At 42.9% G+C, this 27337-nt stretch overlaps 1 protein-coding gene across 3 annotated transcripts in view; it reads left to right on the top strand.

Annotated features, from left to right (window-relative positions):
* Positions 1-27337, top strand: part of MED12L (mediator complex subunit 12L) — a 740921-nt gene that overhangs the window by 22632 nt on the left and 690952 nt on the right. For all 3 annotated transcript variants that reach the window (XM_077488157.1, XM_077488156.1, XM_077488155.1), the window contains exons 3-5: positions 12200-12304; positions 14615-14806; positions 21764-21923. In XM_077488157.1, coding sequence (XP_077344283.1) covers positions 12200-12304; positions 14615-14806; positions 21764-21923 — 457 coding nt within the window. The remainder of the gene's footprint in view (positions 1-12199; positions 12305-14614; positions 14807-21763; positions 21924-27337) is intronic.

Here is a 27337-nt window from a genome sequence, read left to right as displayed (position 1 = left end):
CCAAACTAAGTGCAGCATTAACATTCACCATTTAATAAAATTAAAAGCTAAGCCAAAAGGCTACTCACAAACGTAGGATTAATACAGGTGTATCAGGTACTCAAAATAAACAATCAAAAAACAGCGCAGCAAAGAAACTTGTGATATAATATGAAAAAACACATAAAAATCATTTATTAAATATAAAAGACAATGACAAACACATCTGATCCTCCTGGGATCTTGAAAGCACACAATCCATCAATCATAACGAATATAAACTGACAGATGCTTAGTGATAAATCACCCCTGAAGTCTTCTGTTTGTGACTTTAAGATGATAAAAAAGCTGCACTGCCACCAATCAACTAAAACATGGGGACTTAGTGATTGTAAGCAATCCTCCCCCAAAACAAGGGGGAAAAAGCAGGAGTTAATCAAGTGCAGATAAATGGAACTGTGTTCCTGAAGTCACTCACTGTTAATGGATGGACTGTGGGACTGGGGCGCCGCCGTGCTGAGCTTGTGGAGTGTTCAGTCCTACTCCGTATGGTGAATCAGACTCTAGGACGAAGGTGCAGTGCACGCTGAATGGTTGGACGCAAGGTGGCGTCCGCCTGGCGTGACGAGAGGCTTGGAGCGCAACGCACTAGCCTGGTGTGTGATGCCGCTTGTCCGAGCGGCTGTTCGTGGCTTCAGGGGGGATTTATCACTAAGCATCTGTCAGTTTATATTCATTATGATTGATGGATTGTGTGCTTTCAAGATCCCAGGAGGATCAGATGTCTTTGTCATTGTTTTTTATATTTAATAAATGATTTTTATGTGTTTTTTCATACTATATCACAAGTTTCTTTGCTGCGCTGTTTTTCGATTGTTTATTTTTTGTATTTTATCCCACCGAGTCCAAAGTGGTTCAGCAGCTGCACATTGAGACCATCTATAGGACATCTTTCTAAACGAGTATCTTATTATATGGATAACCGTTCTCAACAAAGGGACCATTCATTTGTGCGCCAATGACTCTTTTTGTTTATGTTGTGTATCAGGTACTCATGCTTTCTGCCACTGTTGTCTCAGCGTCATGTCATTTAAAGTTATTGTGGCATGGGGCCTCATCTGTTCTTGTAGGACTCAGGTGTACAGGACCAGCAGCCACCCCTGCAATGAACAGGTCCCTCAGCATTCTGTCTAGAGTGCCAATGTCAGCACACCCAAGATTGTCCTTTTGTAATCGCTCACATAACTTCTGCAGGATCACAGCAAAGTGGGACAGGGTCCCTCTCTCTTACTGCCTCTGCATTAAGAATCGGAATCGCATTCAGTCACCGATATATTCTCTCCAAAGAGGCCCTCCAGCCTTGTGATTATTTGGGCTAATGTAGACCACTCCCATTCAGGAAACACCATAATGGCTCGGTTGGCATCCTCTTCTAATGAATTTATGGCTAGTTCAGGAATAATCTTGGTGGGCAACTGACACACTTTCCAGCCTCTCTTCCCAATCCATCAAGAAAATATTTGAGCCTCTAAACTTTGGAACTAGCGCTAGGGCCACTCCCAAGGGTACCATGGTGGTTAACAAGGCCCTCGTCTGCATAAGCAGATGAGCTGTGTTTATTCTGATGACTATGCCAAGTTGTGAGCAGGGCCAGGAGTAGGGTGCTCTGTGTAAGGAAGCAGAACACCAGAGTCCACGAAGAGTTGGCAATTTTTGTATTTAGAAGTATGCAAGTTAAAGAGTAACAATGATGCTTGTAGAACAGAGCAGTTAGCATTAGTATAATCACTGATGGCAACAGGTGCAGAACACTTGCAGTACGGGTATAGCTGCATTTGTGATAACAGGCACAATAACACTTGCAGCAATAGGCACAGTAACTCTTGAGATAAGAAGTGCAATTCACGTTCAGTACCAGGCATTATAACAGTTCCTAGTGGAGTGCCAGTACAGTCCTTAATGGCACAGGTGAAGATAGGCAGTGCATCTAAGCTGGCTTCAACTTGAATGTCACAGCACCATAGCACATCTAGGCACATCTTGAAGGTATATAGCAGTATCCCTATGCTTTCCCTCCTTGCACTGATACTCAACACTCAATCTTTCTCTCTGACAGAGCAGATTCCTGTCCATACACTAACCACTAGAAAATTGTACCCCAAACCCCAGCAGGGTCCCCTATTTTAAAGGGCTGCTCCAACAAAGATGGTTGTGGAAGGTCACCTGGGATCTAAGTGTCCAATCAGACAGCTGTTCTCCCTGTGACACCTATGGGGGCCCCAGAGGGAAAACATCGCTCTGAGTCTCCACTACATCAGCACAGCAGAAAGATTCCACCTGCTGGATGGACTTGGAACTACTCCTGCCAACAAACAGACCGGGCTGTGGGCAGAGGAGGACGGTGACAGAGCTGATCATAGGGTAAATTATAGGGCTTATACTATGCACCACTAGACACAATGAACATTTAACCCTTGCATTGCAGGAAAAAAGAAAAGACCAGGTGTGCCAAACCAAGTGCAGCATTAAAATTCACTATTAAAAAAAATTAAAAGCTGAGCCAAAAGGCTACTCACAAACATAGGATTAATACAGGTGTATCAGGTGTGTCAGATGTAGTTAAAAGGACAAGGCGCTTTGGTGGTCCAGGTTACTTTCCAACGTTAGGGACTGGCTAGGTGTAATACACAGCATTGTGTTTGTTCTAACATTTTCTCTCTCTGATTTTTCAATTCTATGGCAATGAAAAGGTAGGCAGAGTGGTGGAGGGAGAAGATTTATTGCTTTGACTTGTCAGTTTTGTGTGTTAATTTTAGCTTGCGCTATTGAGCTCTATGAATAATTTCCTAGCAAAGCAGCTATGATTATACAGATAAATATGTTGAGCATAGCTTCAAGCTCTACATGTTGGCTGTAATGCATATACAATGTTTAATATTTACCAAATTGAAGTGAATGAAAAATATATATATTTTTTATTTTTATTTTTTTATTTTTAGTCCTGTACATATACAAAAAAAATATACACACAGCTCACTCTCCAGTGTCCATGTGACCAGTGAAATCTACATATGTGACCAGTGAAAGTGCACCTGTGCCCAGACTATGTACAAAAAACTATTTGCGTTATTCAAAAGAACTTTCTAACAAACCTTTAGGGCTCATTGCATCACATAGCAATGTGGCTAATAGAACTGAATCTAATTTTTTTTTAAAGTTTGGAAAAAAAAGTCACAATGCAATGGGCTGGTGCACATCAGCACCACATGCTTCTTATCCCACGCCAGCAGATGTGTTCTAACACAGCTGTTGATATGAAAGGGCCCCCAAGTACCTCTTTAGCTGCTGATAATGTGACAGTCTTCATTCTCAGAATGTGAAAATAAATTTCTCTGCAATGCTTAAAGATACAGTATCTCACAAAAGTTAGTACACCCCTCACATTTTTGTAAATATTTTATTATATCTTTTCGTGTGACAACACTGAGGAAATTACACTTTGCTACATCGTAAAGTAGTGAGTGTACAGCTTGTATAACAGTGTAAATTTGCAGTCCCCTCAACACACAGCCATTAATGTCTAAACCGCTGGCAACAAAAGTGAGTACACCCCTAAGTGAAAATGTCCAAATTGGGCCCAATTAGCCATTTTCCCTCCCTGGTGTCATGTGACTCATTAGTGTTACCAGGTCTCAGGTGGGAATGGGGAGCAGGTGTGTTAAATTTTTGTTTTGTTTTTTACTTTCAAAAGATTTTATTGTAATATATCACAGTAACAAATATATGACATCAACAATTGTACATAAGTTGTAGGGAGATGATGAATAGATAAGCAAGTAGTGCCCAGATACATTGAACAACATGAGTTACTAGCATAACGGAATATGGGCCTGGTGCCCATCTGCTGTATACTACGCATTCCGCATAGTTAGGTCCGGTAGATCCGGGGGCATCCCGTCCCCCCCTGGCACCCCAATGGGCTGTGTCCAGTGGGGACGCCATGCCGAAGAACAGTGACAAGGTAAGATAGAATGTGAGTGGAACTTAGTCCCATAATGAGAAAAAAAAAGGAAAAAAAAAAAACAAGTAGAAAAGAAAAAGAGATAACTGAGTCAAGTAGTCAGAGCTTCAGGAGAATAAATTTTTTGTTTTTATCGCTTGCACCCTCTCATACTGGTCACTGGAATTTCAACATGGCACCTCATGGCAAAGAACTATCTAAAGATCTGAAAAAATAATTATTGCTCTACATAAAGGTGGCCTAGGCTATAAGAAGATTGCCAGGACCCTGAAACTGAGCTGCAGTACGGTGACTATATAACAGTTTAACAGGACAGGTTCCATTCAGGCCTCGCCATGGTTGGCCAAAGAAGTTGAGTGGATGAGCTCAGCGTCATATCCAGAGGCTTTCTTTGGGAAATAGACGTATGAACGCTGCCAGTATTGCTGCAGAGGTTGAAGGGGTGGGCGGTCAGCCTGTCAGTGTTCAGACCATACGCCGCACACTGCATCAAATCTGCAGTCTGCATGGCTGTCGTCCCAGAAGGAAGCCTCTTCTAGAGAATGCGCAAGATGATGCACAAGAAAGCCTGCAGAGTTTGCATAAGACAAGCAGACTAAGGACATAGATTACTGGAACCATGTCCTGTGGTCTGATGAGACCAAGATAAACTTATTTGGTTCAGATGGTGTCAAGCATGTGTGGCGCAACCAGGTGAGGAGTACAAAGACAAGTCTTGCCTACAGTCAAGCATGGTGGTGGGAGTATCATAGTCTGGGGCTGCATGAGTACTGCCGGCACTGGGGAGCTACAGTTCATTGAGGGAACCATGAATTCCAACATGTACTGTGACATACTGAAGCAGAGCATGATCCCCTCCCTTCAGAGAGTGGGCTGCAGGGCAGTATTCCATTATAATGACCCCAAACACACCTCCAAGATCCCCACTGCCTTGCTAAAGAAGCTGAGGGTAAAGGTGATGGACTGGCCAAGCATGTCTCCAGACCTTAACCCTAATAAGCATCTGTGGGGCATCCTCAAAGAGAAGGTGGAGGAGCGCAAGGTCTCTAACATCTACCAGCTCTGTGATGTCATTAGAGGAGGAAGTGGAGTGGAAGAGGACATTTTCACTTAGGGGTGTACTCACTTTTATTGCCAGTGGTTTGGACATTAATGTTTGTGTGTTGAGTTATTTTGAGGGGACAGCAAATTTACACCATTATAAAAGCTGTACACTCACTACTTTACATTGTAACAAAGTATCATTTCTTCAGTGTTGTCACAAGAAAAGATATATATGAACTTATGCGAGGGGTATGTGGGTATTTTCAGATTTCTCTGCAATTCTATTTAAAACTCCACATAGATATAATAGACACAAATTCATGCAGCTTAGTATTCAATAATACATCATTAAATGTATTTTTTTAAATGCAAGTAGTGTAATGCCCTGTACAGACGGTCAGACTTTCCGACGGAAAATGTGCGGTCTTGTTGACGGAAAATCCGATCATGTGTGGGCTACATCAGACACAAAGTTTGAGAGCAGGATCTAAAATTTTCCGACAACAAAATATGATCGGTTAAATTCCAATTGTGTGTAGTCAATTCAAAATGCCACGCATGCTCAGAATAAATTTTGAGACAAAAGCTATTGGCTGCTGGCCTGTTTACAGTCCCGTCGTACGTGTTCTACGTCACCTTATTCTGAACGATCAAATTTTCCGACAACTTTGTGCAACCGTGTGTATGCAAGACAAGTTTGGGCCAAACTCCGTCGGAAAAAGTCAGACGGATTTTGACGTTGGAATGTCCAACCGTGTGAACATGGCATAAGTAAATGCATTTGTCCAGGTCTATTGCAGTTCCTGTCCAGCAGGGCTGGCGTGTGAGAGGAGGAAGCAGCAGAAGGAGCCAATCAGCTAATGTGCTATTAAATAACGTGTTAACAGGAGGATAAAACAGAGTGACAAGCTTATCTTTGTGCTGCTTTTGCTTTTACTGTCCAGTTACAGGCTGAGGAGTGTCCAGGACAGTCTGCGCTCAAAGGAAGTAGGTTGACCGATAGCCATCAGACTGGATTGAAAGTAAATTATGCAACAGCAGCTGATTTTTTATTTTATCTTATCATTGACTATTTCTTTTTATCTTATTCTTTTAGACTGATCTGTACAATATGATTATAACATGTGTTTACTGTTGTTTGGGCTTTTGTTGGCAATTACTCCAAAGACATGCTGGTAGGTTAATTGGCTTCTGTCCAAAGTTGGCCCTAGTAAATGAATGTGAGTTGGGGACCTTGGATTGTGGGCTCCTTGAGGGTAGGGAGCGATGTATGTGTGGAGTGCTGCCTAAATTGATGGCTCCATATGGGTACCTTTAAATAATGATATAATAGATGAGCATCTTCATGGGACACAATGTACGGGGATAGGCACAATTGTAGACACTCACTCGGGTTGAACTGGATGGACTGGTGTCTTTATTCAACCTTACTAACTATGTAACTATGTACTAAACTGAAAAAAATTCACATTTTGCTTTCCCAAGGCGTCTTTCAGGACAGCACCTGAGAGATAGCGACTCCACCCTCCTCGTTAGGAAACACCTTCTTCCTCCAGACTTTAAAGGGAGGCGCCTCCCTACCACACATCAGTTTTTGTGTTTCCTCCGGCCCGGAGGGAACACCTTTTGGGAAGGAGTCTGTTTCTCTTAGGTGTTCCTGAGGGACTAGGCTTCTTTCCCTTTTTTTCCTCCTTTAGAGACCCGCTGTCCTCCCGACCTACCCACGCCTCGTCAGCGGTAGCAAGCGGGCTCCTCTTCCCCTCTTGTGCTCGGAGAGAGCCGAAGACTCGGTGGCCCGCACGTTCGTAGGCGCGGCGGCGCGCGTGTGCCGCCGCCATGTTTGTTTTCGGCGGTCACGCCGGAAGTGACAGAGCGGGTCATCGGGTCAGCTGAAACGTCGTTTCCGGCGTGGACGCAGGGGGGAGGAGGGAGGACAGGTGCTGGTGCCTATTTCCGCTTCCGGTCCGGTGCAGCTGCACGGCGTGACTCCGGAGGCGGCGTTTAGCCACAAGTGGATCTCTGCACAGCTGATTATGGAAGATTCAGCGTCTGCAGCGGTGGGGACAGGCACAGGCACCAGCAAAGCCCAGGTAAGAGGCAGCAGTTAAAGTCTGCCTTTCTTTTTCTATTTCCTGGCGTTTGGTCTCGCTCTCTCCTTTTTTTTCCCCCCTGGTGGCAAGGGGCCTGTCTGGGCACTAGAAGCTGACTGGTTTCTTCTCAGTGCACCTGTGTGGTGATCCCTATCAAAGCTGAGACTGGGTCTCACTAAGGGTTCCCTGGTTTTTTTCCCTTTTTTGTCTTTTTCTTCATAGGCTAAGAGCTCTGACCCAAAGAAAAGATGTCCTTCTTGCAGGGCCAAGCTGGGAGAAAATTGGAAGAAAACCTTATGCAGTCCCTGCATTACTTCTTTAGTTAAAGAGGAATCTGCCTCTGTATGTGAGGATCTGGTGGCCTCTGTAAAGAAGGAGCTGTACGCCACGATCCAGAATTTTCGTGACTCACTAGCAAACCCGGCTGCTAGTCAGCCTTCCACTGCAGAGTCTTCCCAGGGGTCTCTCTCAATCCCGGTGTTAGAATCTCTGCCTGAAGACCCTTCAGATAGGGAAAAGCAGTCCACTGCTCTTTCCGTTAAAGATTCGGAAGAGGAGTTGGAGGATTCTGAGGTAGCCCCCTCTAAATTCAAACTGTCCCTTGAAGAGGTCGATGGGCTCCTTAAAGCCATTCATGCTACGCTTGGTTTAAGTGAGGAGAAAAAGGAATTATCACTCCATGACCGCATGTATGCTGGGTTGGAGGAGCCTAAGGGCCGAACATTCCCAGTTCATCCGGTCATCTCTGAGGCCATTAGGAAAGAATGGCAGGATCCAGAGAAAAAGCCCTTTTTCTCCAAAGCCCACAAAAGGCGTTTTCCTTTCGAGGAGGACTCTGCAGCAGTATGGAACAAGGTGCCCAGACTGGATGCCGCCTTTTCCCAGGTTTCAAGATCCACAGATCTGTCCTTTGAGGATATGGGAGTTTTGAAAGATCCGATGGACAAACGCATGGATCTTTTGCTCAAGAGATCATGGCAATCAGTTATGAGCAATTTAAAACCAGCAATGGCCACAACGTGTGTAGCCAGAAATTTTGAATACTGGATTAACCAGTTAAAGTCACATATAGCTGCAGATTCCCCTAAACAGGAAATCTTAGATTCTTTTCCTACCCTGATTACGGCAGTGGCCTATGTTGCAGATGCCTCAGCTGAGGCAATTAAGATATCGGCCAGGTCAGCAGCTCTAACTAATGCTGCAAGAAGAGCCTTATGGCTTAAAACCTGGCCGGGTGACTCGGCTTCAAAGAATAAGCTGTGTGGGTTACCCTTTTCAGGAGACTTGCTCTTCGGCTCTGACCTCGATAGTATTCTTGACAGGACAGCCGATAAAAAGAGATCCTTTCCGGTCAAAAAGAAAAAGCAGGTACCAAAACGTCTTTTTCGACCTCAAAAAACTCAGGATCAGGACAGCAAGTTGCAAGGGAGAAGGAAAAGTTGGTCCGCCCCGAAGCCGAAGGGTAGAGGCGGAATTCTCTTCCGTCCTCCTACACAGGCCGAAAAATCGCAATGACTCGTCTCTGCGGGTGGGCGGAAGACTACAAGAATTTCTTCCGCAGTGGTCAGGGATAACTTCAAATCAGTTTATCCTGACCACTCTCGCGCAGGGTTACTCACTCGAGTTTGTCAACGACCCCCCAAAAAGGTTCCTGATTACCAACACCCCGCGGGATCCAGTAAGGGCCCTGGCCATGAAGTCCTCTCTAGAGGAACTGATGCAACAGGGCGTAGTAGTACAGGTACCCCTGCAAGAACAGCAGGAGGGGTTTTATTCCCATGTTTTCCTAGTAAAGAAACCGACAGGGAAGTTTCGGTTGATTCTCAACCTAAAACCTTTAAACGAGTCCATAAGGTACAGGAAGTTCAAAATGGACTCAATTTTTTCGGTCAGAAACCTGTTGACGCCAGGATGTTTTATGGCGTCAGTAGATTTAAAAGACGCATACCTACATGTTCCGATCTCTCCCCAGTCTCAGAAGTTTCTCAGGCTGGCGGTGAGGTTGGGGGGTATGGTTCATCATCTCCAGTTCAGGGCCCTACCCTTCAGCCTGTCATCATCTCCCCGAATTTTTACCAAAATAATGGCAGAAGCTTTAGCGCCACTGCGTCTTCAGGGAATCGCAGTTATTCCTTATTTAGACGATCTGCTGTTTTTCGCCCCATCCAGCGAGGAATTGCAGACCAATCTAGGCAAAGCTCGCAGCCATCTGGAGGCGTTGGGTTGGATTTTGAACCTCCAAAAGTCGTCCCTAAACCCATCTCAGGAGATTCGGTTTTTAGGGTTTCTAATAAATTCGGTGGAGCAAAAAATCTTCCTTCCCTTAGACAAAAAGGACAGGATTTCCGGTGCAGTGTCTTTATTACAGACCAGCCAAAATCTGACAGTAAGACAGGTTATGTCAGCTTTGGGGGTTCTGACTTCAGCAATGCCAGCAGTCCAGTGGGCAAGAATGCATTTCAGGTGTCTGCAGGCTTTCCTTCTAAAATCTTGGGATCACACAGTGGCATCCCTAGAGGCAAAGGTGAGAGTGTCAACCCAGGTAAAAAGGTCCCTATGGTGGTGGAAAAGACAGGAGGTCTTATCGGAAGGGTTAGTCTGGGCTTTTCCAGTCGGGAAAAGACTAACAACCGACGCCAGTTCCTGGGGGTGGGGAGCCCATCTAGGAACACGTTTCACTCAGGGGTCCTGGGCCAAAGAGGAGACAATAAGGTCCTCAAACTGGAGGGAGCTCAAGGCGATTGCCTTAGCTCTGGAGTTGTTTGTTCAGGAACTTCAGTCCCATCACGTCCAGGTCCTAACAGACAATGCCACGGCAGTGGCTTATTTAAACAGACAGGGGGGTACAAGAAGCAGGTCGCTTCAGGTACTGGCCATGGAGATTCTTCGGTGGGCGGAAAAAACATTTGTTATCCCTATCAGCAGTCCACCTAAAAGGGGATCTAAACAGGGTAGCGGACTTCCTAAGCAGAAACGCTATTCGGGAAGCGGAATGGTCTCTAAACCCGGAGATATTCACAATGATTGCCGGAAAATGGGGTTTACCAGAGGTAGACCTGTTCGCCTCAAGGGTGAACGCCCAGGTTCCCCAGTTCTTTTCCCTGGACAGTCGCGATGGCTCGCTGGGCACAGATGCGCTAGCTTATCCATGGGAATTTCGTCTTTGTTATGCTTTTCCCCCATTTCAGTTAATCCCGTTAATTTTAAGAAAAATTCAGAGGGAGAAGGTGCCAGTTATTCTAATCACGCCCTTTTGGCCAAAAAGGGCTTGGTTTTCGACAGTTCTAGGCCTGGCAATCAAGCCTTGTTGGCGTCTGCCCCTGAGACACGATCTGTTGTTGCAGGGCCCAGTGAACCATCCAGGAGTGGCCAGCCCGGCCCTCACGGCCTGGTTTCTGAAAGGCAGCTCCTTAGGAGCAAGGGGTTTTCCAACCGTTTGATTTCGACCCTTTTAGCAAGTAGGAAAAGGGTTACGAGGGCCATTTATTCTAAGGTCTGGAAGCGTTATAAAACTTGGTGTTTGTCAGCCGCCCAGGTGACAGGGAGCCTTGTCTCCATCTTGGAGTTTTTACAAGATGGAGCAGACAAGGGACTGGCAGTTAGTACCCTGAAGGTGCAGGTAGCAGCCCTGACAGTGTTCTTAGAAAAATCTGTGGCCTCAGATCCACTGGTGATCAGATTCTTTAGAGCTCTTAAAAGATCTAGGCCAGCTCCTGTTAAGGTTTTTCCTAGATGGGATTTGTCGGTAGTCCTACAGTCTCTAACAAAAGGGCCTTTTGAGCCTCTTGTGGAGGCTTCCCTTAGGTTTCTCACATTAAAAACCGTTTTTCTGATTGCCATTGTCTCTGCACGCAGGATCAGTGAGCTAAATGCTCTGTCAGTTAAAGAACCTTATCTTTCCATTTTTCCTGATAGAGTTATTCTTAGAACAGATGCAAAATTCTTACCGAAGGTAGCTTCAGTTCAGAACCGTATACAGGACATAGTACTGCCAACGTTTTGTGTTAGCCCCAAAGGAAATAAGGAGACTTCTTTCCATACTTTGGACGTCAGGAGGACTCTGCTGAGTTATTTAGAAAGGACGGAGTCCTTCAGGCGTTCAGATTCACTATTTGTACTCTTCTCAGGAAGAAAAAAGGGTTTTCAGGCTTCTAAAGTTACTTTAGCTAGATGGCTGAAATTAGCTATCCCGGAGGCATATTCCTAGGCAGGGTTATCTCCTCCAGCAAGAATTTGTGCACACTCAACCAGAGCTCTGGCGTCTACGTGGGCAGAGAGAGCTGGTGCCACCCCTGAGCAGATCTGCAAGGCGGCGACATGGTCGAGTTTTCACACATTTGTGAAACATTATAGACTGGATCTCACTTCTGCCAGCGATCAGGCGTTTGGCAGAAAGGTCCTGCAAGCTGTTGTCCCGCCCTAAGGGGTAAGTCTCTGTTATCCTCTCAGGTGCTGTCCTGAAAGACGCCTTGGGAAAGACCAAGTTAGACTTACCGGTAACTTGTTTTCCAGAAGTCTTTCAGGACAGCAAGCATCCCGCCCTATGGTATTATATTATGCTACGCTGTGACTAACGTATGTGTTTATGTGTTCCAGCCGGGGCCGGAGGTTCTCTTCTACAACTGATGTGTGGTAGGGAGGCGCCTCCCTTTAAAGTCTGGAGGAAGAAGGTGTTTCCTAACGAGGAGGGTGGAGTCGCTATCTCTCAGGTGCTGTCCTGAAAGACTTCTGGAAAACAAGTTACCGGTAAGTCTAACTTGGTCTTTTATGATAGAGATGATTTTTCAAAAAGAGTAATGTCTCCTCGATCTGTGTCCTTCCCAAGTACTCTCTGATTTACACATTTTCCTATTACTTTGTTTCCATGAACTTGATGTTGTATTTGTACTGAACATATGCTAAGCTCAAAATAGCTTTTAGTAAATCAATAATTATACCAGTATATGTGAATAAATTGGGCTGGGCGAAGATATTTTGAAGAATGCATGTCGCAAGTACTAACAGGGGTTTTAACAGTGTACAAGTTGATGGTTGATTTATATTGACTGTTTTTCTTTTCCTCCAGGATGAATTAACTGCAGTCAATGTAAAACAAGGATTTAGTAACCAGCCAGCGTTTTCTGGAGATGAGCATGGATCAGCTAGGAACATTGTTATAAATCCATCTAAGGTAGAATCACTTCTATTGCTTTCATCCTGTTTATTGCTTTAATAACTATGGTTTTACAAATTTTGTATACCACATAATATAGAGTAGACCGATGTTCTCTGAAGTCTGGAACACTTACCAAGAGTGCAATGCATACTCAATACTGAGTAATTAATTCAGATCTCATTGGTACTCAGTCTCAATAGCTTGTCATGAGTGGTTTGGTGTACACCAAGAGAAAATGGTTGCTGACAGGCAAGTTAAAGTATCTAATACAGAACAGACTTAAAAAGTCTATTTTGTCATAAAAAACTATTTGCATGACAAGGACTTCTATAACTACATGTACCCCTCAGTGATTTATGTGTGCAGATTTTATAATTTATTGTTTTGCATGCATTCACAGTACACAAGAGTGCATAGCCTAAGTGTGTCATGTTGAAGAATGTAATGTCATAGCTAAAATCACCTTTGCACTGAGGCTTGATTACACTGGTAGCGATAAAAGGAAGAATATGGGGGGTCCAAACCCCTTTCCCCCAGAGTGTCCTGGCTGGTGGCTGCAGTAAACTGCAGGAATTGCACAGCCCAGTCATTCCAAACACAGTAGCCTGCGTTTCCCTGCTGCTTCCTGGACAGAAAGCAGAAGAGGGAGGCTGTTATGGCAGCCAGACTGGTAAGGAGGAAGTGCCAGCAACAGCGTGGGATGCTGAAGGTGATCAGTGGGGCCCACAACAGGCAGAGAAAGCTGCCGGGGAGAGAGAAAGGACAGCTTAAATGAATGAATCATTCAGGAGGTGGTAAGACTTTCCTTGGACTCTTTGGTGCTTATGGGCCACTACTGCCACCCTCTCCCGTATTTTTACTGCTAATGCAAACAATTGCACTATTTGGTTACAATGATTTTGACATATTTTACTCTGTACACCATGAGCAGAGACGAACTTCTGGTGGAATCACCTAGGCCAGGGGTGTCCAAACTTTTTTCAAAGAGGGCCAGATTTGATGAAGGGAACATGTGTGAGGGCTGACAATTTTGCCTGACATTCTTTGAACCATTAAAATGTGGTCTAAGTATGTTCATCTGAGCACTAATACAGCGTCCAACAAGAATTCTCTTGCCTTTGTGGCTGTGTGCGGTGAAGAGACGACCTTGTACTTGTTATTTGGATGTATATCTTTTGTGGCCCCCAACAAATCCCTGAGCACCACTCAGGACTAAGGATGAGCTTGGGCATGTTATTTGGATATACCGTATTTATCGACGTATAACATGCAGCCTCGCCATTGCATGAATTCAGAATCACCAGTGACAAGAATGCAGCCTCAAGTGCAGCCTCACCATTGCATGAATGCAGCCTTAGCATTGCCATCAGTGCAGCCTGATCGATACCCATCTGCAGCCTCAGAGGGCCAACAGATTTCATACATGAGAATCTCCTGTTTTCTCATCAGGCTCTTTAATACAAAGTTCCGCCTCCTATGATAAACAGAACAGTCATCCAGTGGCAGCCCAGGAGACAGGACTTCCTATTACATGGGCCACCATGTAAACAGGAAATTCTCACTGTAATGCCCCATACACATGGTCGGAAATTCAGACGGAAAAAGTCTGATCGGATTATGTTGCCGGAAAATCTGATCGTGTGTGGGCTCTATTGGACTTTTTATGTCGGAATTTCCAACGGAAAAAGTTTGAGAGCTGAATTTAAAATTTTCCGACAACAAAATCAGATTGGAATTTTTCCGATTGTGTGTAGAGAATTCCGACGCACAAAGTGCCACACATGCTCAGAAAAAATTTGGAGACGAAAGCTATTGGCTACTGGCCTCTACGTAGTCCTGTCATACGTTTTGTACGTCACCTCGTTCCAAACTATCTGACAACTTTGTGCGACCGTGTGTTTACAACACAAGTTTCGGACAAAATCCGTCTGGAAAATTCAGACGGATTTTGTGGTCGGAATGTCCTACCGTGTGTATGGGGCATATGTATTCTGTTGGCGCTCGTCCTGCCCCTCCATGTCCCTTTGAGGTACATATATATACATAAATACAGGTATATATCTTTTGTGGCCCCCCGCTCGGGGATTTGTTGGGGGCCATAAAAGATGTATATATATATATATATATATATATTCTCCAAATTACCAGTGGGCCGCTTGAAACCGGAATGCGAGCCACAATTAAGCCTAACTGTAATTTAATTGGAAATGTACTGCGCTGTGTTAAATGTATGCTTTGGATCCCAGTTATTAGATATATATTACTGCATGTAAATGCTAGTATATAAACATAATATAATGTTGTCCACATTTCATGTGTTTGCAGATTGGAGCATACTTCAGCAGCATTCTAGCTGAAAAACTGAAACTGAACACCTTTCAGGACACAGGGAGGAAAAAGCCACAAATTAACACCAAAGACAATTACTGGCTTGTGACTGCTCGTTCTCAGGGTGCAATACATAGCTGGTTTACTGATCTAGCTGGAAACAAGCATCTCACTATTCTAGCTAAAAAGGTAAAGATGTATTTACTAGTGTTACACTGTATGTACAGTATAGCAACACTTCTCTACTTTGAGCTTTGGGTAGAGTGGGCAAGCATTAGAACCCCGTTAAGTTTTTATCACCATCTGTGACCACATTGGGGGAGAGTCTACCTCACTAATTGCCTTGTTGGCTATTGTTATTGAAATAGAAGATTCTATTCAAATTCTACAATTGACCCTAGAACAATAATATAAGTGAAATCTTCCCATGGAGATAATGTCTAAGATGTATTCTCCCTTAACAAAACCTCCCCAATGGGATACATACAGGAAAAAATAATTTAACTGATGGGTTTTAACCTCCTCTATTCTCCAAAAAAAAAAAAAAAAACGAAGCTTAAAAATATACTTTAAACTGATATTTTATGTCTACTTTCATTAATGTTATATTTCTAAATTAGGATTTATTCAGAGGAGTGCAGAGAATAGTAATGTTGTGTAGTAAACTATAAAGTTTGGTTTGCTGCAACCAGGTTTAAAGTTGTTTGTAAAGTCACGAATCCTGGAAGCCCCTTGGTTACAGAAAGAGATATTAGTTTTTTTTTTACAAAAGACAAATCCACTTTGCACTGCAAGTGCACTTGAATTTGCACTGAAAGTGCACTTGGAAGTGCAGTCGCTCTAAATCTAAAGGGTAGATCTGAAATGAGGGGAAACTCTGCTGATTTTATCATCCAATCATGTGCAAGCTAAAATACTGTTTTGTATTTTCCTTGCATATCCCCCTCGGCTCTACAGTGACTTTACTTCCAAGTGCACTCTCAGTGGATTTGACTTTAGCAATTAACCCCCATTGTGTAGTCTTTTGCCACGTACACACAATCAGACTTTTCGGCAGACTTGGCCCGCCGGACAATCCGCCGGACTTTTGGCGGAGGTCCGACGGACTTTCCAAATGAACGGACTTTCCCACACACAGACTAAAGTCCGTTCACTTTGAACGTGACTTCAGGTACTACGGGACTGAGATTGGCACCTTGCGAGCCCCGTCGCCTGGTATGGGTTTTAAGGGTAACCCCCTATGCCGAAAAATGGCGTGGGGGTCTCCCCAAGGTCCATACCAGACCCTTATCCAAGCACGCAGCCCGGCCAGTCAGGAAAGGGGGTGGGGACGAGCGAGCGTGCCCCCCCTCCTGAACCATACCAGGCCGCATGCCCTCAACATGGGGGGGTGGGTGCTTTCCAAGTCTGTTCATTTGGAAAGTCCATCGGACCAGCATACAGACGAGCGGACTTCCTGACAGGAGCTGGGTCTTTCGGCATGTTTTAAATCTAGGTCCGCTGGACTTTGGGGAAGAAAAAGTCCGCTGGAGCCCACACGCGAGTGAATTGTCCGATGGACTCTGGTCCGGCAGACCAACTGCACTGGAAAGTCCGATTGTGTGTACGTGGCATTGTGTTTTTTTTCTTTTTTAATTATGCAGTGAAATTCCTTATTTGAGAGCACCCCTGTGTGCTCACGTGACCTCCCAGTGGTTAGCTTCCGCAATCTGAGGATTACGGGAGGGGCTGAGATTTCCCATTGATGTTAACCAGGAGGAGAGCAAAGGGAGGTCATGTGAGCGCACAGCTGTGATCTGAAATCTGATCTGAAATACTGCACAGTATATCCTTCTGTAACAGAGGGGCTTCCAGGATTTGGGATTTGGGATTTTACAGCCATAGGGTGGAGGGGTGAGGAGGAGATGGCTTACGCATAGACTCCCGAGCTGACAGGCAGGGAGGGAGGGGAAGAGGGAGAGACTGCAGGATTATGCATGTAAACTGACCATGGTATTATGGATTAGCAGCCATGATTACTGTGATCAGCACACTAAGGGGGGCACAGGAACAGGCAGGATCAGCCAGGTATCTTACAGCATAGAGGGACAAATTACGCCGCACAAGCACAATGCTATATATCCTGCTTTAAAGGATCTTAAGAATTTTTATTTTATTTTATTTTTTAGGGTTACAACCACTTTAAAGCTGACAACACAACTAATGATACAGTTGTCCAATATAGCGATTGATAAAAAAATGTGTATCTTTCTGAAACTGAAACACTATGGACAGTTAGATCAATAAACGATCATTTTCATTGAAAAGAAACAATAGGTCTTAGCAGAAAATCCATTCAATTGTCCCTAAACTGATCTATTACTTTGTTGCATTACAATAATTTTTCAATGAGGGAATATTTTAAACAATTTAATCTATTTTCAGGTGATTGTGTATCACTATATATGTAGACTGCATACAGTAACTGAGCATTCCTAACTGATTACTATGAAGTATTGCATTTTGCAGATCATCTCTGCTCATGTATCTCATGCATCTGTGCACTGCCATATTATTTAAGCCTATGAGTGTCTGTCTGTTTTGCAAATATAATTTTGCTATATGCATGTGTCTCTTTTGCACATGGCAATAATAACACTGCCTATTATTTCAGTTGTTTGTCTTATAGTGTCTAAACCTCAGTTCATTCTTCCTTTAAGCCCTATTCATACTTGGGAATATTTCTGTTTGTTTCCCCTTCACCTGACTACACTTTATTTTTTTTTCATCATTAAATGTTTATTAAGTTTTCAACAATAAAGAGTATAGTGCAAAGAATTGCAGTATAGAAAAAAAAAGAGACAAATAATAAAAAAAAGTAGAACGATCAAGATACAAACAATAGTATTAAAGAGGAAGTAAACCCAACAGGGTTTACTTCCTCTTTGTCTCCCTGCAAAGGTAAAGCATAATGGGCTACTATGCATCGCATAGTAGCCCATTATGTGTCACTTACCTGACACAGGAGCCAGCGATGTCACCGCTGTCCCCTGTAGTACGGAGCATCCATCTTCTTCTGGGTATCGCTGCTCCGGCCACTCGCAGCGATGACGTCACTCCCGCGCATGCGCATGGGAGCCGCCCCTAACGCCATATCGCCGTTAGCAGCAGCATGCTGCTAACGGCAATAGTGCGCCTGCGTGCCGCTGTCTACGGTGCATGCGCCGTAGACAGCTGTCATTGTCTTTTAGTAAATATCTCCTAAACCGTGTAGGTTTAGGAGATATTTCCTGGACCTACAGGTAAACCTTAATCTAGGCTTACCTGTAGGTCAAAGTGGTTTGTAAGGGTTTAATATGCACACAAGTTAATCTAGTTAATAGTATACCCCTGACACTTCCAGTAAAAATTGTAAGGTAAGAGTTATACAGTATTAATTGTTGCTGTCATAGGTTAAATGTTCTTTGGTAGTCCAAATTTCCCAATTTTTGTCAAAGGTTGCACATTTGAGAGAATTGATTGCCAACATACTTTCATATGCTGACTACACTTTCTTACGCCTGTCTATACAAAATCCCATTCTTTTTAATTGTCCCTGTTCACGCTTGTATGCTCAGTCACCCTACACTGAAGGTGCTAGGCTCAAAAAGGTACATGAACTTTTCTGTGAGCGTATTGGGGTGCCTTTGATTCCTTAGACTACAACAGGAATACCTGTAAACACGCGATACACAGGTTTTATGTGAGCGATTTATACCTGAAGATCTCCTCACCTCTACAGAACTGCTCTCCTCCCCTTGCCCAGCCCAGGAAACAAGCAAGAAGGTTGATACACAGAAACACCTAATAAAAAACAAAAAAATAAATAAAACTTCAAAATCACCAGAAATATGCTCAGCTTATTTTCTGATCAGGTGTAAATGCCGGCTAAGGGTTCATGCACATGGATTATTATAGAAATTTTTCAGGCTAGTGTAAATTTCCTGGCACTTTCCCAAGTCCAGGGAGCTGCACATGCACATGCACATGCCGTGTTCTGCGTTTACTAACGCGTGCATATGCAATATCTTTTCTCAATGTGAAAACTTCCCCTTTCAAGAAATACATCAGACATGCATGCGTGAAAAAGCAACAAGATATTTACGTTGGGTATGAAAATGCCTATAATAGTACGTGTGCATGAACCCTTATTCAGACCGAGCATTTGTCAGATTCTGTGTTGCCAAATCAGGGGTGTCCAATACGTGGGATGCATGCAGCCCAAGAGAGTTAAACATGCTGCCCAGGCATTTCTGAAGGGATGCCAAGGATGCCATTCACAGCATAGCAGCTCAGGCAGTGGCCACACAGACATGCCAGGCCCAGGCACATCTAGGCAATGCCGTGCTTGGCATAGCACAGGTGGCCACAAATGCAGGGACTCCTGCTAGCACCAGGCAAGTAGGTGCCACATGGCCGGATCTAGGGGGCTGCTGGAGTGGGCTGCGCCCCTCAAAGCCCCATACTTATGCCGCGTACACACGGGCGGATTGTAAGGCGTACTTAGTCCGTCGAAACACATTTCAGCGGACAATCCGCTCGTGTGTGGGCTTCAGCGGACTTTTTCAGCGTGCAGTCTGGAGTACTAAGTATTTCGTTTTTTTCTAAATTCTGTCCATCGTACTTTGGTTTCAGCGGACAATACGGTCGTCAGTATGCTAGTCGGACGGACTAAGAATGACGCATGCCCAGAAAGGATTTACAGGGCGGAAGGGTGCTTTGCTGTGTCTTGGACTTCCTATTTCTAGTCCCGTCGTACGTGCTGTACACGTCATCGCGCAAGCTTTCGACGGACTGTTTGTGCATCCGTGTGTGGTCAAGTCCGTTCAGTGGAAAGTACGACGGACTGTCCGTCGGATTGTATGACGGACTAAGTACGCCATACAATCCGCTCGTGTGTACGCGGCAATAGAAACCCGCCTCTACCTTCCCACAAAGCACATACAGTAGTTGAAATCTGAGCATTTACCTGTGATCTGGCTGACTTTCTTTGTCATCGACTATCCTTAAAATATAAATAAAATGCACTTTTTTTTGCCGGTGAAAAATCTGCATGTGCTATTTTTTTTTTTTTTTTTGTAGGAGCCTAGAAAGCATTGCACCCGCGATCAGCTCCTGCAGACTGTCAGTGTAAGCAGTCTGCCTATACCTTGTAGACAGTTACACAATGACAGGAAAAATCAATTAACTACCATAGAATGAATGGCTGCACTCTATTCAAATAGTGACAGTGGGTAAGGGGAGAATATTCCAACCCACTGTCTCAGGAGTGAAAAAATGGGTGGAACATGTAACAGGCAGATGAATAAAAAAACCTGACAGATTGCCGTACTAACACAAATGATGTTAGTGCGACAATATCCCCCACTGCTCTATTGTTTTCTGACTGGGGCACTATCCCCCAACAGAAAAAAGGGATCAGCCATTGGCTGCAAGTGCTTATCGACTGCTGGTCGGATGCTGGCTTTCCACCATGCCTGTTAGACAAAAGACCAGTAAAACCAGCTTCTGTTGGACAGGCAACTGTTTATACATACCAAATGTCGGTCGGTTCCTGTTAGCTTTATTGTTAGTATATTTTATGTGTGGCCCAAGACAATTCTTCTTTCAATGTGGCCCAGGAAGGCCAAAAGGTTGGATACCCCTGTGCTAAATTTTAACCAGCTAAGGGGTGACTCAGCTTGATTCACCGTTTGACACACAGGCCCACGTCGATGGGATTTAGGCTTTTGTAGATTTAATCTGCAGTTGACCTGCTACAGACCTGCATTTGACCTATTTCAAGTGGGTTTTGCATTTCTAAGGGCTTGCATGGGGATACAAACCCAAAACGAACACAAGCCTGCCAACACATACAGTACCATAAAGATGTGTATGTATATAATCTGACCAAGTAGGTCAGTATTCAAATTTAACACTTGATCTTATGCAGAAGCTGGTCCACAGCCTTGATCGCACTGTGAATGAAAACTTACCCAGCTGGTTGCCTACAAGCAAAAAGAGGAGACAGACTATAATGCGTTGTATTAAATAAAACATCTCCAGTATAACTTTAGATGAGCACATTCCTTGATCGATCTTATCAGCGGCTCAAGAGGTGCCCTTATTAGCAGGCATGTCAGTATTATTATGTACACAATTAAGTACCTTTCTATTACTTTAACAATTCATTAAATTAATTGAAAATCTTATAGATTCTCTCTATAGTGCTTATTTGTATGTCAGGAAGCATAGTCAGTTTCCCATTTTAAAAATGTTGGGAAAAAAAATCAGTCAGCCACACAGACTGCATCTGGGCCAAATTGGTTTGGGCAGATTGATAGACTTGTCTTAGGATGGGAGCACTAAAACACAATTGCTATGTAAATCTATTAAGCAGGAGAACCAAAATATTTTCCCCAAGCGGGACTTTAAATGGCACACTGACAAGTAACATGTAAGCAAGTAAAAAAAAAAACTGCATAAATTAGGGTAGTTAGTCACTGATCTCCAATATGATTTAGCATTTTCTCTTACCCGACACATTTCAAAGAAGAGTGTCCTTCATCAGGGGTACAGCCATGATCATATTTCTATAATATCAATTTTCAATATATAGTATGTACTAATGTCAGAATTCCAACATCACAGTTAAGAATCATATAGGATTACTATTACCAAATGGATTTGAGATAGACTAAAGTTTTATATAATTCTGTTACTTACACTTCGTTGAACAGTAGAAGACAATAACTATGCCTTACACAATTAAAAACATGTGCTGGTTCCTGGTCCTGCTCAGTTATTCAATATCACATGCAATGGGAGGGGGAAAGAGCCACGGTGGCCACCGAGGTCCAATTTATCAGCTTTAGGATTTTATATATATATATATATATATATATATATATATATATATATATATATATATATATATATATATATATATATATATATATATATATAGAGAGAGAGAGAGTGTGATAGTGTCTATTCATTCTATTTAATCCTAGAACTGATAAATTGGGCCACAATGTCCAAGGGAAAAGATGCAAGACAACATTTGCAAACTTGCTTATTTACATGAGCTGAGATATTTAAGCACAATTTTACTTGTATCATCAGTTGATGTCATATCATTTTTTGTAGGTACCTATACTTAGCAAGAAAGAAGATGTTTTTGGATACCTGGCCAAATATTCAGTGCCACTGTTGCGAGCTGCCTGGCTATTGAAAATGACTTGCGCATACTATGCTGCTATTTCAGAAGCCAAAATAAAGAAGCGACAATCAACTGATCCAAACACAGGTATTTCCAGTTTTATTACATTTTCTATTTTTATCTCAAAACATAGACCTTTTTTACTAAAGGAGTAGAGCATTTTCACTTTCAAAGTAAATCGTTACTTTGACTACTGAAATGTTGCTTAAGTTACATAGTTACATAGTAGGTGAGGTTTAAAAAAAAGACATCAAGTCCAACCTATGCCTGTGATTATATGTCAGTATTACATTGTATATATTTGTATGTTGTGGTCGTTCAGGTGCTTATCTAATAGTTTTTTTAAACTATCAATGCCCCTCGCTGATACCACCGCCTGTGGAAGGGAATTCTACATCCCTGCCGCTCTTACAGTAAAGAACTCTCTATGTACCGTATTTGCCGGCGTATAAGACAACTGGGCGTATAAGACGACCCCCTATTTTTCAAGTGAAAACATAGGTTTTGGGCAATACTCGCGGTATAAGACTACCCCCCTTCTGAGGCAGCACCATTTAAAAAAAACATTAGAACGATTAAAAAATACAAAGCAAGAATGCCAACTACTCATCCGCCATGCTGTGATATGTCATAAAGTAAATCAAACAATAATAACACAAACAGAGATATATTGAATGCCACAACTCTGGAAAGTAGAACTTTTCACTAACCAAACCTATACCACTTTTGGGTTACATTCTATGGGAATTGTCCACCAAAATGCATTTAATAAACCCCCTGTCATATGTCCCAGATTTACCTGTCCCTCTTGGGTGCCTGGGACCTCAAAGGCAAACAGCAGGATGTATAGTAGTAGGAGATCAGTGAATGGATTTACCCAGGGAAGTATGGTGAGCGGTGTATTATTTTAATGAATACAACACCTGCTTGGATTGGCAGAGGCTGTAGCATCATCAGCCCTTGCCTCTCTCTCTCTCTCTCTCTCTCTCAAAGCCAATCTGAGCAGGCTACTCTATGTAGCCTGCTCGGATTGGCAGAGGTTGTTACTCCAATCCAAGCAGGCTCTGTATTAATAGAATACATCGCTCGCCGGGATTGGCTCAACGGCGTATACTGTTTGTAGCTGAAGCCACATACAGTATTAGCAGACATTTGGGGGCTGACATCCATCGGGCAGCATTGTATACCTGTATACCCGGCGTATAAGACGACCCCCGATTTTTGGGCATTTTTTTTTAAGTGTAAAAGGTAGTCTTATAGGCCAGCAAATACAGTAGTTTAAGGTTAAACCTCTTTTCTTCTAATTTTAATGAGTGGCCACGTGTCTTGTTAAACTCCCTTTCCGTGAAAAAGTTTTATCTCTATTGTGGGGGTTAATAAATACAGGAAAAATTATTGCGCTAACCTAAAAACGTAAATCGAGCAGCTATACACAAATGTGACAAAATTCATATACATACAGAAAAACCATAATGTAGCGCTAAGGAAAATAAGAAAAATAAAATATTGAAGTGACTAACACCAAAAAGGAAACTATAAAGTCCAAATAATGAAAATAAATAAGTCCTTGTGGGGTTACCTCTTCTACAGAGAGAATAAGTTCAGTGCTCGCAACCTTTCCTCATAACTAACATCCTCCAGACACTTTATTAGCTTTGTTGCCCTTCTTTGTACTCACTCCATTTCCAGTACATCCTTCCTGAGGACTGGTGCCCAGAACTGGACAGCAAACTTTAGGTGCGGCCGGACCAGAGTCTTGTAGAGCAGGAGAATTATCATTTTATCTCTGGAGTTAATCCCCTTTTTATTGAATGCCAATATTATGTTTGCTTTATTAGCAGCAGCTTGGCATTGCATGCCATTGCTGAGCCTATGATCTACTAGGACCCCCAGGTCCTTTTCCATCCTAGAGTCCCCCAGAGGTTCTCCCCCAGAGTATAGATTGCATTCATATTTTTGCCACCCAAATGCATTATTTTACATTTTCTACATTAAAACTCATTTGCCATGTAGTTGCCCACCCCATTAATTTGTTCAGATCTTTTTGCAAGGTTTCCACATCCTGCAGAGAAGTTATTGGGCTGCTTAGCTTAGTATCATCTGCAAATACAGAGATTAAACTGTTTACCCCATCCTCCAGGTCATTTTTGATCAAATAAAATAGGATTGGTCCCAGCACAGAACCCTGGGGGACCCCACTACCCACCCCTGACCATTCCGAGTACTCCTCATTTATCACCACCCTCTGAACTTGCCATTGTAGCCAGTTTTCAATCCATGTACTCACCCTATCGTCCGTACCAACAGACCTTATTTGTACAGTAAACGTTTATGGGGAACTGTGTCAAATGCTTTTGCAAAATCCAGATACACCACGTCTATGGGCCTTCCTTTATCTAGATGGCAACTCACTTTCTCATAGAAGGTTAATAGATTGGTTTGCCAAGAACGATTCTTCATGAATCCATGCTGATTACTGCTAATGATACTGTTCTCATTACTAAAATCTTGTATATAGTCCCTTATCATCCCCTCCAAGAGCCTGAATACTATTGATGTTAGGCTAACTGGTCTGTAATTCGCAGGGATGTTTTTTGGACCCTTTTTAAATATTGGTGCTACATTAGCTTTTCTTCAATCAGCTGGTACCATTCCAGTCAATAGACTAACAGTGAAAATTAGGAACAATGGTCTGGCAATTACTTGACTGAGTTCCCTAAGTACCCTGGGGTGCATCATCTGGTCCCTGTGATTTATTAATGTTAAGTTTCTCAAGTCTAATTCTAATTCTGTCCTCTGTTAACCATGGAGGTGCTTCCTGTGATGTGTCATGAGGATAAACACTGCCGTTTTGGTTACTGAAGCCCCTCGATTCCCTTGTGAAGACTGAGGAGAAGAATAAATTCAATACCTTTACCATCTCCCCATCCTTTGTAACCAGATGTCCTTCCTCATTTTTTTATGGGGCCAATATGATCTGTCCTCCCTTTTTTACTGTTTACATACTTAAATAATTTCTTGAGCTTTCCTCCACTATGTGTCTTTCGTGTTCTATCTTAGCCGCCCTTACATTTCTTGTTGCATTCTTTATAAAGTCTGAATGCTGATGATGATCCCTCAAACTTGTATTTTTTGAAGGCCTTCTCCTTTGCTCTTATATACATTTTTACACTGGAGTTAAGCCATCCAGGACTTTTGTTCGCTCCTTTAAATTTATTACCCAATGGGATGCATTGGCTAATGCACTTATTTAATATGCTCTTAAAGCAAACCCATCTATCCCTTATGTTCTTTGTTCCTAAGATTGTATTCCCAATTTATGCTTTCTGGCAAGGTTCATAGTTTAGTTAAGTGAATGGGTGTATCCAAGAGAACATTAAAGTGATACTAAACACACACTGTTGACATTGTCCCTTCAATTTCTGTATGTGGATGATAGCAATGTAATTATTTTAAAAATGGTAAAAGAAAAAAAAATCGAAATACCTTTCTTCCTAATTGATATACAGCTGTCACCTGACCCAGAACTTTCCCAGTCTGTCTGGAAGGGAAACATAAGCAGGAGAAGCATCTAATCCTCTGCTACTGGTCACATGTTAAAAAAACAAACAAACAAAAAAACAGACTTTGAAATACAGAGTAAAAAGAAAGAATTAATATCAATAAACTGTTTTAAATTGTCATACAATCATATATTTGAAATCAAATCTTTATTATTTTTTTGGCAACAGCATGGTGTGGGAGAATTTCTGTCAGTCACAGGTTGTGTCATACCCCTCCAGCTTATGTCTTAGAATAAGAGGAAGGTGAAACCTCCATTAATCAAGATGTAATATCCCGCCCAATTGTGTTTAGTTGGTTAGTGGGCATGGAGGAGGAAGAAGGGAGTGGGCTCTCACTTACCACTGTGTATACACCGACATGTGTGACTCTATAGTCACATGAGCTGCTCAGATGTGATAGGGAGGAAATGTTCAATATAGAAACTCACTGGAATGTGAAGAGTTGCCACCACAGCTGCAAAATCCCTAGCTGAATTGGGGACATGAACAGAAGAGGAAGATAGAGAACAGCAGGATCAACCAGATTCTTTGCAGAATACAGTGAAACAAATCTCATATCTCATAGTGACTGTGTATGAACAGCATGCAATACAGCATTTATTGATAGTTTTTTTTTATGATGTGGGTTTAATGACACTCATTTTGCAGAGAATGCCCAATAGGGTTCAAGAAGAATAAAAAAAAAACAGGATTTTTACTTGCGCTTGATTGGATGATTGAACACAGCTTCAAGTCATTGAATCAAAATTCACTTTGCAAAAATAAATTAACCAATCTTCGTGAATGAGAAGAAGTTGTGCTTCATCTCAAAAGTGAAGTGCTGTGAATACTTTCCAAATTAACTTTACATCCCCTAGTAAAAGCACCTCACAGTGAATGCACCAAGCACTGTTAGGCACACATTTAACCCTTTGATTGCCCTAGATGTTAACCCCTTCCGAGCCAGTGTCATTAGTACAGTGGATAGAAGGAAAATGGCTGCACACCAAAGTAGTAAAAGTCCTTTTATTGAAAACATGGAAAGATACATGAACGTATGTGACACATGGTTATGAGTAAGCACAATGTAGTTGTGTGAAATGCGTCAGCCTCTGCATCGACTGCTGCAGTTGTGGTGTCTGTCATGTAGTTTCATCTATCTTTCCAAGTTTTTGCTATGTCGGTGTGTAGCCATTTTCCTTCTATCCAGTTTACACACGGCAGGCGAGCCGAGATGTGCACCCGCAAGTGGAGTCCCACCCACCTAATCTCATCTGGATTGGCTCACTTGGAGTGGTGCTTTCTCCTGTTATGCACTTCATTAGTACAGTGTCAGAGTATATTTTTAGCACTGATCACTGTATTGGTGTCACTAGTTCCCACAAAGTGTCAGTTAGTGTCAGACTGCTCACCATACTATCACAGTCCAGCTATAAGTCACTGATCATCACTATTACTAGTATAAATAAAAATTCCAGTATATATGTCATAGTTCAGTGATGGTGAACCATGGCACCCCAGATGTTTTGGAACTACATTTGCCATGATGCTCATGCACTCTGCAGTGTAGGTAAGCATCATGGGAAATATAGTTCCAAAACCTGGGGTGCCAAGGTTCTCCATCACTGCTATAGTTTGTAGATGTGTTAACGTTTGTGCAAACCAATCAATATGTAGCAGAATACATATTGGTCTAAGGCTAGGTTCACACTGCTGTGATGCGGGAACGCTGCGAATCTACTGCAGGTTCCCGCATCGCATGCCTCCTGACGGCAGTTCACACAGCCCTATACGAACTGCTGGGAGTGTCAATTAAAAGTTAATGACACCTCCAAATCAGTTCGCATATCGCAGTGCGATCTGCAAACTCGGACAGGAATCGGATCGCATGGTGTGAACACCCATGCGATCCGATTCTGCTGCGGACCAAAAAAAGGGTCCTGTACGAGTTTGGGGCAG

Source organism: Lithobates pipiens, unplaced genomic scaffold (assembly GCF_037356315.1).
Source record: "Lithobates pipiens isolate NorthernLeopardFrog02 unplaced genomic scaffold, aLitPip1_a1.2 Scaffold_18, whole genome shotgun sequence".
Taxonomy (NCBI): domain Eukaryota; kingdom Metazoa; phylum Chordata; class Amphibia; order Anura; family Ranidae; genus Lithobates; species Lithobates pipiens.
This window is presented reverse-complemented; position numbering and strand designations above follow the sequence as displayed.